Genomic DNA, 15,228 nt, shown 5'->3' with positions numbered 1-15,228 from the left:
AATCATCTTCTCCATCGCCCCTTAATTTCTATCTGTCCTACATCCAACAACCCATCCTATTCCCACCCCCTGACCAAAAGGAACAACTCAGACTTCAATGGACTTGTCCTCTTCCTTGCCACCCATTTCAAATAACATCATGAATTTTAATGCTCTTATATTGGTAAGTAGTATTTCATGATCATATTAAAAAGAAAATGACATTTTTTTATCAAATAAAAATTCATCATAGTTGTCCATTATAAAAATCATTAATAACTTTTGTTTTTTTTAATATGATCATGTCACATTTTTCACTACTCTAAATTCATAATGAAGGTACCCTGAAATGAAATCTATCAACAAACTATCTTTTTTCTCTTCTAAAAATGAATAAAAAAACAGCATGCACTTGAAAAAGGTTTCTATTTACAGTCACTAAACAAAGGTGCACAAATTAATCAAAACTTCAAAACACAGCCCTTTAGAAGGGGAGGCGTAACCCAAAAAAAACAGTCAAACAGAAGCAAATTAACAACAATGGCAAAGTAAGATTCAGACAACGGGTGAAAAGAGAAAAAAGAAAAAACAAAGAGGGTGTTAATTCTAAAGCATTTTTCCATCACAAGATTCGAATTTGAAGCTTGTCCATTCTACCATAGAAACCTGGGTCTTTTAGAATTGGAGTGAGGACTAATCTGTGGAACCGTGAAGTTGTTATCATCCTTCAACCTTGATCTGTTTCCTTTGATGTTTGTCCCTTGCTTTATCTCACAGCACCCACCAGCCCGATCCATTTGTGAAGAACAAAGAAGAGGTGGTGGTGCTTGAGGAACCCAGATCCCAACACCCTCTGCCGAGAACGAACCAAGATTCCCCTCAACTTCAGCATCAAACAGTGGCAACATCTCATCACTCTGCACTTCATTACAAATCTCAGATCCAACAATCATTGTAATAGAAAACAAAGAAACCTCATAAAAAAACACAAAGAAAGAAATTGCAAACCTTACAGAAGCCAAAGGGAACAGAATATGAATCGAGAAAATCTTCAACCTGCCACTCAGGAAGAGTCTCTATCAAATACTCCGATATGCTACTACATGTAGCACTTGTAGAAGAAGTCCCTTCAACATTCACCAAGCTTTCCACACCCTTGTTGGAAGATAGAGGCAGTGTTGTTGTCGTTGTTGATGGTGGTGAAGGAGTGGTCAAAGTCAAAGGTTGATGTGAAAAGTTACAAGAAGAATCAGAAGCTGGTGAAGGAGAGAGCTTAACACCAGTGAGAAGGAACCTATCATGCTTAAGGGTGTGTTCGTTTGCAGAATGAATAGATGAGTCACACTCTTCGCATAGAATCGCTCTATCTTGTTGACAAAACATGAAAGCCCTTCTCTCCTGAAAAAGAAAAACTCGACAGATTAAGCATGAGAAACACGTTAAGAAAATTAGATCCAACGCTAGCTAGAGTTGAAATAAACGTGTATTCATGCATTTGGAATAATAATGAATGATTCATGAAAGTGTATTATAATAGAAGTGATATTAAAGGTGGAATTAATTACCTGGCAAAGATCACAAAGGGGGTGAAGTTTAGGAGAGGGGCGAAGAAGAGAGAAGCGTTGGTGTTTGGAGGCGAGTTTGTTGGCATGATGTACGCGGTGGTCGCAGCCGTGGCAGAGGGCGGCTTCGTCGGCGGTACAGAAAAGAGAAGCCTCGTCTTTGTGGCATACGTCGCATTGGATCTTCATTGGCGTTGTTGAATTGATGATTATTATTAAGAAGTGAAGGGGTGTTGTGATGAGAGAGTGGAAAAGGAGAATAAAGGAAGCGTGGGGGTTGGCCAAAGCTTTCTTTCTGAGTCTCACAATTAAAAAAAAGTGGGAATTGATTGAGATTTGAGATTTGGTTCATAAATGGTCAAATGGTAAAGGAGGCACTATGATAAGTGACCCATTCACACTATGCCTCCAATATCCTTCTTCCTTTTTATTCTTTCTCTATACATAATTACTTTTGGGAAAATGTTCATGATCAGTAAAAAGTTAAAACTAAAAGTTGTTAATCAAAATTGTTATTAATAATTTTTATAATTTTTAATACAGTTTCATATAATATTTTATAAAAATTATTGATTAGCAATATTACAATATTTTTATTTTTGTTATAATTAGTATTAGTTTCTTTAAAATATTCTTTCTAATGTGTTTCTAAATGTACATGATAAAAATTTATTTATAGTGATTTATTACTTTAATTTTTTTTTCTTTTTTGCTAATACATAACAAATTTTAACACTAAAGAGAAGTTATTGTATATTAAAAAAAATCAGCATCAGTTGTTAGGTATAATTAAAAATTACATAATGTAATACATTAGATAATATTAAATTCTATAATTTTTTTAAAAAAAATACTGTTAATTTTGTATATTGTATATTCTTAGATATAGATTAAAATTTTATTTTTTAAAACAATAACTGCAATTTTAATTTGACACTTTACATATTTAGAAAAAAATAATAATTAAAAGATTTTAAGTAAAATAAAACTAAAGAAAGGATGAAATTCACAGAACTTTAAAAATAAAAAATTTATTAGCTAAAAAATTAAAGTTACACATAAGACAAAAGAAAAAGACTAAAAATATAGTAAAATATTTTTAAAATAAGAAAATTACATTCTTGTACTGTATGTATGGATCTATAAAAATTATTAATAACTTTTGTAAAATAAATCAATTTATATTGATTATTGTTTTAATTTATTTTATTAATTGTTGTGATTAAATTTATAAAATAAGTTATAATATAACAATTAATTTATTAAATAAGTAGTTAATTGAATTTTTACTCAGGCGCCCTAATTACTCTATTTAAATGCGTACCAGCTTTTTAATGTCAGTTTTTTTTCTTGTGATTCTATTTTTCAATTCCTACTATTAAATTTATAATTATAGAAGATAAAGTAAATATTATAACTCAAATGCTATAGTTGATTTTACAACTATTTAAGCATCACTTCTTCTCCTAAACTTTTAAAAAGGTACCCCTAGTTCGTTTGTAGTTATTTGAAAAAACTCATTTGCATTTAAATGATTTAAATTATAATATAGATTAGTATTTTAAAATATATATAACTTTTAAAACAAGATAGAAAACCTATGTAAGATAAACTTCTCTCTTAAGCGAATGAAATTTAATATATAAAACTCGAACTATCTATCTATCTATCTATATATATATATATATATATATATATATATATATATTTCTACAACAACAATAATAGATTAAACTAATATATTTTAGATTATTTACATAATTTCAAAAAATATATTGCAGGACTAAATTCAACACAAATTTTATAAAGAGAAATATATTTTTAGAAACTATTTAAATCATTACATGATCTTGCACGTAAACTTGATGAATTAAAACATATTTTTATTCTTATTTCTAGTTTACTTATGGTTTGGTTATTGTTAAAATATTATTTATTAGGGTTATAATTTTAGCTTCTGTTTATCACTAGTATTTTCTATTTAGTACTTGTATATTTTAATAATTCTAAAGCGATTTCATAATATTGCAATGATGATCAATAATAGGTACTCTGGTAACTATTTGGGCTTCTTGTCATAACCTTCCTTAATTAATTGTTCCCTTCTAGCCACGGTTACCCTATTAATTAATGTGGAATTTTAGTGGTCATTTCATTTTCATTTTATCAGCTATAATTCCATATTAACTAAAAAAAAACAATTTTATTGACTACCACGTATTGAGGAAAAAGTATTCATTATATTTTTATTTTTTTAATGTAACCAAATATCTTTTCAATCAAAAAATGTCATTTTAATTCTTATAAGTATTTTAATTCTAATATAAAAAAAGGATTTCTCAAGTACATATGAAACTTTAAAGAATTTTTTTAATATTAATCTGTAAGGTTGGGTTTAAGTATTTAGAAATAAATTTTTTTATTAAAAATATAGTTATTATATTAAACACGTGATATTTTTAATAAATTATTATATTATTCATTTAAAGTTAACTTTAAAATTAAGATTAATATTTTTAACTTTAAAATAAATCATTCAGATATAAAATCTAATAAAACTAGTCTCCTTTCAAGAAGCTTGATTGTACTAACTGCTTTGCAACATTCTAAGATCAAAATATTTATCAAGTTTTTCATCTTTGACTTTTTCTAAATGTCTATGAAATATCTATATTTTTACCATAATTATAGATACGAAAATGGTTGGGTGTCTATAGTTAGAATGAAAAATAATAGATGTAGAAGATAATATAATAAGAAGAAAGAGATAAAAAAAATGAAAGATATTAAATGAATTTTAATGTTATTTGTGCGTCTAAAAATTAAAGTTGTTATTGATAATAATGAGCTAAGATTTGGACAAATTTTTTATGAATAAATTGTAGATATTTTTTGTGTACTTTTTTACTTAGAATTTAATTTAAATATTTGTAATAACATTTAATTTAATCTTTTTATTGAAATAAAATTTGAATTTAATAAAAAATACTTAAATAACTACATGTAAATTTTATCGTTCACTGATATGTTATCCAACTTCATGTTACAATAATCGTTACAGGTCAAATAATAATACCAAGTGTTTCAGAAAAGATAAGAAAACCAATAATTCATAAGAAAAAAAATTAAGAACCTGCAATGATGTATAATTGTACCATAATTATTATAATATATCATAAATATAATATTTATATTAATTATTATAAAAATCAACAATTAGTGTACACTTTATAATTAAATAACAATATAAAAATATTTATACTGTAAATATATTTAAATTAAATTCATATATATAAGATTTGAGTTTAAAAATTTATTTTAAAAAACTAAATATATATTTAATATTTATTCAATCAATACCATGTTAATACTCAATTCCTATATTGACAAAGTACACTTGCTCTCAAATATATTTTATATGCATCACGAGATGGAGGAATCTCCAATAAGATATTCATATTTCAACTTCATAATCAACATACAGCATTAAAGGGAAATAATTATGAGAGAAAAGTTGATAAGTTGGCCCATGAGACAAAACAATTAATGAGAAAATGATCTTAAAAGAAAAGGGAAATGAGTTTTAAAAAGAAAAAACTTAAGTGGTATTATATTTTTTTTTAAGTAATATTTTTTATGAATATTGAAATTTTATATTCATAATATGTAATAACATTAAATGTAATTTTTTATTAAAATAAAACTATAATTTTAATTAATAAATAACACAAATAATACTAAAAAAATAGCAGAAATGTTGTCCTTGCGCATAAACTTGAGTTAAATAGGTGAGTTACCCAAAAAATGGGTGGAACAAGGAAAAAATAATGGATAGCCGAATGGTCTAGATAGATAAATACATGAGTAATTTATTTTCTCTGGAAAGAGAACAAAAAATATGGAATAGTAAATATGGAAATTAATGATTAAAAATATATAAAATATTATCATCACGGTAAGAATTGTGGCGTCTATCATTGGTTCATTAATGGTAGTTATTAATAGTCGCTAATCAAATATTCAAAACATAACATTTAACATCAATTTTAATAATTATTAGTAAAAATAAAGAGTTTAATTTCGTTTTATATAACCACAAGCAAATAAAATGATTTTAACATTAATTTAAGATAAATGTAAGCAAAAATAAGAAATTTAACATTAATTTTTATGTAATTATTAACAAATAAAAGAATTTTAACATCAATTTGAAACAACTACCAACAAAAGCAAAAAATTTAATGTAATCACAGACAAATAGAAAGATTTTAACATTAATTTGAGATAATAATTGCTAAAAACTTTTACAAGAATCTAACTCTCACGTGGAGTGCATAATTTTAAATGTTGTCTTTTTTTTATTACCATAAAACTGTCATCTTTATTTTAACAACTACTATTTTTGATCTATCTAAAGAGTCTAAGGTTTAGGATTTAAAGTTTAAGGTAAAAAAATAAGTTACATGAATATTTAATAAATTGTTAAAATATCTAACACTTCTTTTACCACTACCATTCTTTATTCTTTTACCATTTTAACGTTATCCTAAGAGAATGTTGGCCATTTGAGATCATTTCAAAATATCTTAAAATATTTTAGAGAGATGTTTCATGTTTGCAACTACACATTAGTTCTTTTGTTCGTCGAATAACTAAGCTTAACAATTAATCTAAGAAGTGGGCCAAGAAAAATTGTCTTCAACCTTCATTTAAATAAATTCAACTTTTTGTGAAAACACACATCTTAGAGTATTTTGACCTCGTATTTTTCAATATGACAGAAAATATTACTGTGTTCAATTTTTTGCGCTTAAATTTTAAAATTTAACGATATTTTAAAATAGCCACTAAATAACTATCACAAAGTTTATGATAATATTTTTGACAGTTGTATACAACTACTACAATTTAGTTTAATATCATCAATTTTAGTGTCAATTTTTTAATTGCCAGAAAAAAATTAAGAGGTTAATAAAATCATTATTGATAGAGAAATTTAACCATTAATAACTAATCGAAATTTTTTTAGTAGATATAGGTACATGTAAATGAAATGAATAAGAAGAAGAAACCTATATTTTATAACTTATCTGTCTATTTCTAATTAACTTAATCTACTTAATAAACAAGTTTAAGTGTGTGTGTGTGTGATTTTTGTATTTCCCTTTAAAGGAGAAATAGTTTTAAATTAAGAAATTAAAAAAATCTAAAATAACTATATATATATATATATATATATATATATATATATATATATATATATATATATATATATATATATATATATAGATAGATAGATAGATCGATTCAGTTGCCATTAAGTGATATGAATACATTCGTACGCAAATTAAAACGCAAAAGTTTGGGTCTGTGTTAAGCGTTCAGAAAGTAAAGACAATATAACTAGGACATGTTAGTATAAAATACTTTTCATATAATTTAGTTTGGATTGATTTAAGAATGATATTGAATTTTTTTATTCAATCTAATCTTTTAAAGTTTAAATTATAGCGAATTTTTTAAAAAATTTTAGAGAAAACGTTTTATTTTTTAATAAATAAAAAAATGTTATTAATTAAAGTAAATGTATTTTATCGATATAAAATATTATTAGAGATTATTTGATATATATATATATATATATATATATATGAGAATAATAACGCATTTTAAAATTGTTTTAGTTGACCTAACATTATGGAATATTCTTCAGAAATGGTATTTGAGATTGTACGAAATACTTAGTCAACAAAACACACGCGAATGGTGAATTTGAGATCAAGATTTATTTGAAGATAAAATAAAAAAATTTATAAAATTGATGTCTTGTAATTCATTTGATGACCTTTTACCTTGACACAAGAAAATAGAAAAATAAAGTTGTGGGTGACAATACAAATTCACATTTGGTTTAATTTGATTTTTAAACAAGAAAATTTAAAAATAAACTGAACAAAATAAAAGAGTGAACACCTTTAAACCTGATCCACAATAACCCAAAAATTATTGTCTTAAAGTTATAACTTGTTTAACCTAACATAATCAAAATATACCTTTAACTTTATGCTACATTTTTACTATTGTTAAAGTTTAAGAGAGGTTTTAATAAATTATGGGCTAAAACTTAGAAGAGTCAAGGAGAGAAAAAAGAATAAAAGAAGTGTTAAAACCTTGTGAAAAACAAAATCCTGACATGAATATTCTTTCCTTTGTATAAATATACCCCATGAAAAGACTGCAAATAAATGGCCTACTCGATTGACGTAGGCTCACGGGAGCAATATTATTTTAATGATTTTTTAATTTATATAATATTATACACGATAAAAAAGAATTGATAGATAACAATTTTTATTAAATTTATAATATTTAAAATATAAACTTTTATCATATAATATTACAGAGAAAAAATCGTTGTCTTAATAATCGTTATAGGTGCTATGCTCACCTAATGCATTAATAATAATAAGAAGGGAAACAGCTGAGAGAATATTCTCAAGGGTGGGACTGGCTGCTGCCAAACGCTTTGGGCTAACTTATAACTAACACCGACCCAGCCTCGGCTTGTTTTTGTAGTGCCAGGAAACTATATAAATTACTGATTTTTACTGCATCTGTAACATTGATATATATATATATATATATATATTATAATTAATTTAAATTTTTTATTTAACTAACATCTAACTTAATAAAATAATAAATTATAATTCGTTAAATATATATTAAATACAAGATTTATAATCTATTATATATATATATATATATAATAAAATATTATTATCTATGTTTCATTAAAAAAAATATAATTTAATGTATTGATAAATTTTAATAAAAAATTATTAATTAATAATTTTTACTAATTATCTTTAAATACGTTAAAACTATAATATCAAGATGAGTTTTAATTTTTATTTAGAGTTAATTTTAAAATAAATTACTCAAATTAAACAATTGTAAAACATATTCTTTGATTTAGATTTTTTGACATGTGGTATGAATGAAATTTGATTTTTTATTTTTTTAAAATGAGTATCTTTCTAATAAGTATCAATATTCATTTTAAAATTTTAAATCAACAATCAGGAGTGGAGGATTTATTTGGCACAATCCTGAATAATATTGACACTGTCATTGTTAATACTTGTTAGGATTGTGTCATATGATAAGTCTCTTTTTTACTTTCTTTTTTATTTATTATTCTTCTTTCTCTTTTATTTTTGTTGAAAATAATTAAAAAATTAAAGCACAAAAGGAACATGTCAAAAATAAAACTTTTATTATCAAGAAATATTATTGATAATAGAGTGAGTGAGGAAGTTTTTTTTTTTTTCAACAACCATAAAAAAAAAAAGAACGAGAGAAGGGAAAAAAAAAAGATTACAAACATAATCTTAATTTCAAGAACATGTTACATAGTAAAATCCTGAAATACTAATATTATCCAGGATTGTGTCACATAGCATTCTCTGTCCTAATTATTGATTAAAATTTTAAAATAAATATTGATACTTGTTAGAATGATATTTATTTAAAAAATATGTAATAAATAATCTTAGATAAAGAATATGTTTTATAAATATCATATTTGGATAAAAATATTATCCTTAAATAGTAAAAAAAAAAAAAAAACTGAGCAAGGTAGCTCTTTGAAGTAATAAACAATATTCTTGGATGAGATAGACTAAACTAGGTGGCTGCTGGGTGTAATGGTGTGGATGTGAATTGATGAATAGGTTCTTTCTAGTTTCTACGCGTTATCGAAAATCAATTCCATTGTTCTGGTTCTTCTATAGCTCTCTTTTTATGTCCATTGTTCAATCATGAAATTAAAACATGGGATGCTAAGCTTTGGATAAGGTTTTAACACTTTACGACGGAAAGGGGTTATCCGCCGACAGGGCATCCCGCAACTTGACCACTTTTGTCAGGGTGTCTTTTAGCCTTGTCAAAGAGTTCTTATAATACTGATTTACTTATTTAGATTTTCGATAGAATTAAATACCATTACATTTTATTGAAAATGTAAATTATTTAATATATTAATTTTCTAAGTACACAATAAAAATTTATGTATAATAGTTATAATATAATGTATTAATAACATCGAAAGTTATGATTTGAATAAAAAAATTTATTCATGTCATTAGACATATGTTAATAATAAATTTGTGTTATTCTTTTCTTCTGTTTTTCTTAGCCGGGTTGATTCCTGATTAGCGAAATTGAACCCTTTTAGGCACCAATTTCACATCGCTTTTAGCGATGTTGTGTTTCCAAATGAGTTGCAAAACCGTAGGTCCAACCCTAGTTCCATTTCTCTTTTTATACATCTTTGATAGCAATAATTGAATGCTTGCCGCAATAAACAGTTAACAAAAGCCTCGACAAAAGAAAGTGATCGATCAAAACTGTGATTGCTTACAACTAAACTCATACCTTTTACGCTCGAGTTTTTGAGAGTGTCACTCCATTCACCTAGTTAATTACAAAGGTGAAAATGAATTTGATATTGTGTGTTAGTTGGCAATGGTGATACGTACGCAATAGATGTTCGGGTTGAGAAGTGAGAACCCTTATTTCATAATATATTAGGATTTTAGATATGGTCCAATGCAAGATTGAAGAAGAAGAAGAAATATTTAAGTTTTAATGATATAATATATTATATACATGTTGATTTGTTATTAAATTATCAATATAAAAAAACTTTTATTGTCTAATAAATGGGATGCAGGTATGGGAGGACATGCTACTGCATGGGAGAAGCAGGTCTAAAAGCGCACAGTGAACAGGATATCCAATATCCTCTCCCATACCCTTATTTGATGAAGCATTCGAGTGTTTGAAATTGAAAGCATGGCCAAGGGCATGAAAGTTACCTTTGTGGGGTTTAGTCGGGACTTTTTATGATGATTTTGTTAAAATAAAATTTGCATATAAAATAGTGCGATGCGCATGATGGATCAGGAAATTAAATAGGACCCTGTAACTTTTTGATCGGGACATGATTGTCCTCCAATAAAAACCTTTCAATTTTCAATTGCAAATTATAGTTGTTATCTTGATTTATCATTAATTTATTTTACTCTCTGTTTAAGATAATTATATAGACAAACTAATATATTGGAATGAAAAGATAATTAAATAGTTATAACTTGAGTTTAAAAAATAAGTTATTAAACTTAATATAACTTATTTAAGAATATAAAATTTATAATAATATATTAAATAAATTTATATAAAAATTATATTATAATATTATATTATATTAAATAAATTAAATTTTAAAATAAATAAATTTTAAATTAGAAATTATAATTTTTTTCTGAAATTGAAAAATATTCTTACTATATACCCTCTCAAAAAGTACTGCTTGTCGAAATATTATTGTTGCTTGATATGCTAATTTGCATTTATAATTATTGAATGTTTAATAATTTATTTATGTAAATTAAATGTATGATTTAAAAGTGATATATAAAAATATATAAATGTATTTCAAATATTCAAAGTGTTAAACTATTTTTTTATAGCTTATTTAAATATAAATCTTATAATTTTATAGAGATATACATATTCAAATGGTTTAATAGTATATTTATAAAAAAAATTAATAATTTATTACAAATTTTAATATAAAATAAGTCATTTAAAAAGCTAATAGGTAAATAAGATTTTTAAAAAAATTAAACTAAATTTAATAAAAAAATCTATAATAAATAATAGGTTAAGCTTAAATTTTAAAATTATTAAATAAATTATATATATTTATTCAAAGTCTAAACTAAGCTAACCTATTTTTATCTTTATACTTATATCACCACCGAGACTTATGAAAAGTTTAAAAATATTAAAATAAATTATCAATAAGCAATAAGTAAATTATATAAGAAAATCTAGACATCATTCAACTAAAAAAACTATTAAGCTGTGGATTCTTGTCATTCGTTAACTTCTCTATTTTTATTGAATATAACACTTTTCACTTATATTTACTACCTCAATACATTCTAAAAGTGAAAGTTTTATCTAATATACAATGTATATGAAAGAACTTAATCATGCAATAAACTCTTTTTATCTAATATCATACTCACTTTTCACATTTGGAACAAGAAAGCTATCATTTGATCGGACGTTCGCAAAGGGTTCGTAGATGATGAGATTGGGTATTCCGTATTCACTGAGTGGTATATTGTAACAAAAATTAATATAGTAGTCGAATAAGTATTTTTCTAATTAGTGTACAATTAATTAAAAATTAATCAATAATAAAATTTTATCAAAATAAATATTAGGATATATAAAAAATCATATTAGTGAATGTACTATGTTTTTAATTAAAAAAATGTTTTTAATTTTTTAAACTAATACTCCTAAAATATCAGTTAGCATTTTTATCAATTAATCAACAATTTTTTTAATTGTTCTGTAAAAAAAAATATTAATAATCATTAATATTTTGAACATAGGATTGAAGGAAGGACATTGTGGATTTTGTTAGAATTAAGTATCAGTCAAGTAAAACAAATCTCACATTATCTAACACTAAAAAAAAATAAAATACTAATATATAAAGAACAATGTCTAGAAAAAATAAATAACCTATTAATGGATATCAGTCCGAATGATAAATAATTCATCGATATTATTTAAATAAAATTTTGAGTTAAAGTTTTTATATATATATAAAAATTTTAATGATAGATTCATTTATACGCGACTTAAATTAAATCTAGATTAAACTAAATAGGAAAAGAAAAACTTTTCCTACACGAGAATTAGAAATTTATACCTACGTACGAGTGTTAGAAATTAAGTATAAGTTGTGAACTTTTATTTTTGACCATAAAATTTTCACGGCCATCAGAATCGAGGTGGAGATAAGTTGATAAACGATGCAGCAAATTGAGTTGACTTCAGTAAATGCAACATATTTGGACCAAAACAAAAACAAAATGCAATATCACGTTTGTTTCCCTAAAGAGTAGCCCAACGAAACTTCTCCTTTTTCTTTTGGTCCAAAAAACGGAGCTACACGACCGACGAAAATAGAACTACTAAAACCAGCCCATACATAATATGCATAGGACGACAAAAGGGCTAAATTGGGTCCAAAGAGTTTAATATGATATATTTACAAAAAAAGTTTTGGGTCTTGCAGTTAGATTTTTGGGCCAACAGGTTTTAAATGTCTGACTAGGACTATGTTTCATTTGTTGGGCTTGTGTTTTTAAGAACCAATTATGTATCTCTTAACTTACTACCAGTTCTATGTCACTCTTTTTTCAAATCGGTATTGTCCTGAACCCCAAAAACATATTATCGATATAGATTGTCAAGACAATTTTTTATTTTTTCAATAAAAATATATAACTAGATAGTTTCTTGCATAGTGTATGAATATTATTAAATAAAATAAAAAGTTTTGAACTAAAAATTAAAAAATATATTGTATGATTATTTTTAAATTTAATAAAAAATAAATTAAAAGAAGAGTTTATATTCTCATTGGAATAATGCATATAGTATTATGTTAAATGGGACCAAATTGAGAAATGAGGTTCATAAAATTAAGAAAATATAGAAAATAAAAAATTAAAATTAAGATTAAATTTTAAAATTTTTATCATTTTTATTAAAAAATTTAATTATGTTTTTATCCTATAAATATAAGATATTTTGTTATTAGTCTTTATAAAAAAAATTTATTAGAATTTAATTTTTGTAAAGTTAAAAAATTAGAATTTAATCTTTATCGTCAATTTTTTATTAAATATTAAATTAGTTGATAGAAAATCCAGAAACACGGGATATGAAGACAATTGGGACAACGCAAGTCGATCCCGTTCAATCCAAAAATGAGAAAGAGAGGGTCAATGTGCGTGAATCCCTTCAGAAGGCACGCTCTGTGAAAGGTAGTCGAGGTAATGAAAGAGGGAAGAGACATAAGAGCGCAGTTTTCATAGAACCTTCTCGAAAAAATCCTAAGAATCATAATAAAGAAGCGTCAATGCCATCGCAACTTAGAGGACAGGTATCGCTAACTGATGAAATCTCAGCTAATGCTTCCAAGAGCTCCGACAACTCGCATCCTTCCAATCCTTCAATGGAGGTGGGGGAGCGAATGGTTGCTACAGATTGTGATGATGAGGTAATGGCATCGAAGTTACTAGACATTGGCAAGAAGGTTGGTTTGGTTGTACATGGGAATGATGAGCAGGTTCGAGAGAAATTGATTGAGATGGAGGTACGTGATAGAACGATTGCGAAAGAATATGGGGTTCGCTTTGATACTAAATGAAAATTGGCTCATTTAATTGTAGAGGGCTGGGGAGTGCGGTAAAGCAAAAGAAGGTGTGTGAGATTGTTCGCTCTGAAGGTCTGGAGTTCTTGGCGATTCAGGAAACAAAACTTGAAATATGTAATAGTAATTTATGTACGCGTTTGTGGGGTTCTGTGAATTTTGATTGGTGTGCCTTGCCTTCCATTGGAAGAAGTGGGGGTATGCTTTCACTTTGGGATACTTCCAAATGTAAAATACTTTTCTCCTTTTCTGGTACTGGATTCCTGGGTGTTTGCTTGCAGGTATTGGCTACTGAAAACCTATGTGTTGTGGTGAATGTCTATGCATCGTGTAGACTAAGTGAGAAGAGAAAGTTATGGGATGATTTGCTCATGACAAGAAGGGGTCTTGGCAAATTTATGTGGTGTATATTGGGTGACTTCAATGCTGTGAGACAAGTGATAGAGAGGAAGGGTTGTCAGGCAGACTATGGTATCTCTGAAATGGAGGGCTTCAATTCTTTCATTTAGGAAATGGAACTTGTGGATCTTCCACTTGTAGGTAAAAAATTTACATGGATAAAAGGGGATGCTTCTATGATGAGCAGGCTGGATAAAGTCCTTGTTTCTAGTTCCTGGCTTGATTACTGGGGAGATGATTTTATTCAGGTTCTGAGCAGAGATGTGTCTGATCATTGTCCCATTATTCTTAAGCACAAAGTGGTTAACTGGGATCCGAAGCCGTTTCGATTTAATAATTATTGGCTGACTCATAAAGAAGTTGTGGAGGTGGTGGAGGAAGCGTGGAAAAGAGATATTACCCTCCCATGGGCTGCCCAGAGAGCTAGCCAGAGGTTAAGGAATGTTAAGATTGCATTGAAAAAATGGAATATTGAGGTATTTGGAAATGTTGATAAGGTGATCTCTGATTTGACAACTGAGTTGAGCTTGATTGATGATAAAAATTCTGTGATAGAACTTTTTGATGTGGAGAAGAAGCGTCAACAAATGTTGGTGGGTGATATTTGGAAGGTTAGGAAGAATAGAGAGAGTCTCATAGCCCAAAAAGCTCGGGTGAGATGGGGGAAAGAGGGTGATTTAAATATAAAGTTCTTTCATTTATGTGTTAATGGGAGGCGGCGACGAAATAATATACATGCGCTTCAAATTGGAGAGAGATGTGTCGAAGAGGTTAATGAGATTAAAACAGGTGTGGTGTCCTATTTTGCGGCTCATTTTAGTAGTAGAAGTTGGTTTCGACCTACTATTGATATTAATAATTTACCAAGAGTCTCTGTTCTACAGAATGAGGAGCTTGTTAATGCTTTTTCAGAGGAGCAAGTGGGAAAGATGATTTTGGAGTGTGAGGGTGATAAAAGTCCGAGGCCTGATGATTTCA

The 15,228-nt window shown here is 26.6% G+C and overlaps 1 protein-coding gene across 1 annotated transcript; it reads right to left on the bottom strand.

The window, feature by feature from the left end:
• Window positions 1-465: 465 nt before the first annotated feature.
• LOC113847722 (B-box zinc finger protein 21-like) lies at window positions 466-1,753 on the bottom strand. Its single transcript, XM_027476975.1, has 3 exons — window positions 1,545-1,753; window positions 988-1,377; window positions 466-896 (listed from the first exon to the last, which is right to left on the bottom strand). The coding sequence occupies exons 1-3, from the start codon at window positions 1,728-1,730 to the stop codon at window positions 633-635; spliced, it is 840 nt and encodes a 279-aa protein (XP_027332776.1). The 5' UTR covers window positions 1,731-1,753; the 3' UTR covers window positions 466-632.
• Between the last annotated feature and the right edge of the window lie 13,475 nt (window positions 1,754-15,228).

This window comes from Abrus precatorius, unplaced genomic scaffold, assembly GCF_003935025.1.
Source record: "Abrus precatorius isolate BTA unplaced genomic scaffold, Abrus_2018 Scaffold8, whole genome shotgun sequence".
Classification (NCBI taxonomy): Eukaryota; Viridiplantae; Streptophyta; class Magnoliopsida; order Fabales; family Fabaceae; genus Abrus; species Abrus precatorius.
This window is presented reverse-complemented; position numbering and strand designations above follow the sequence as displayed.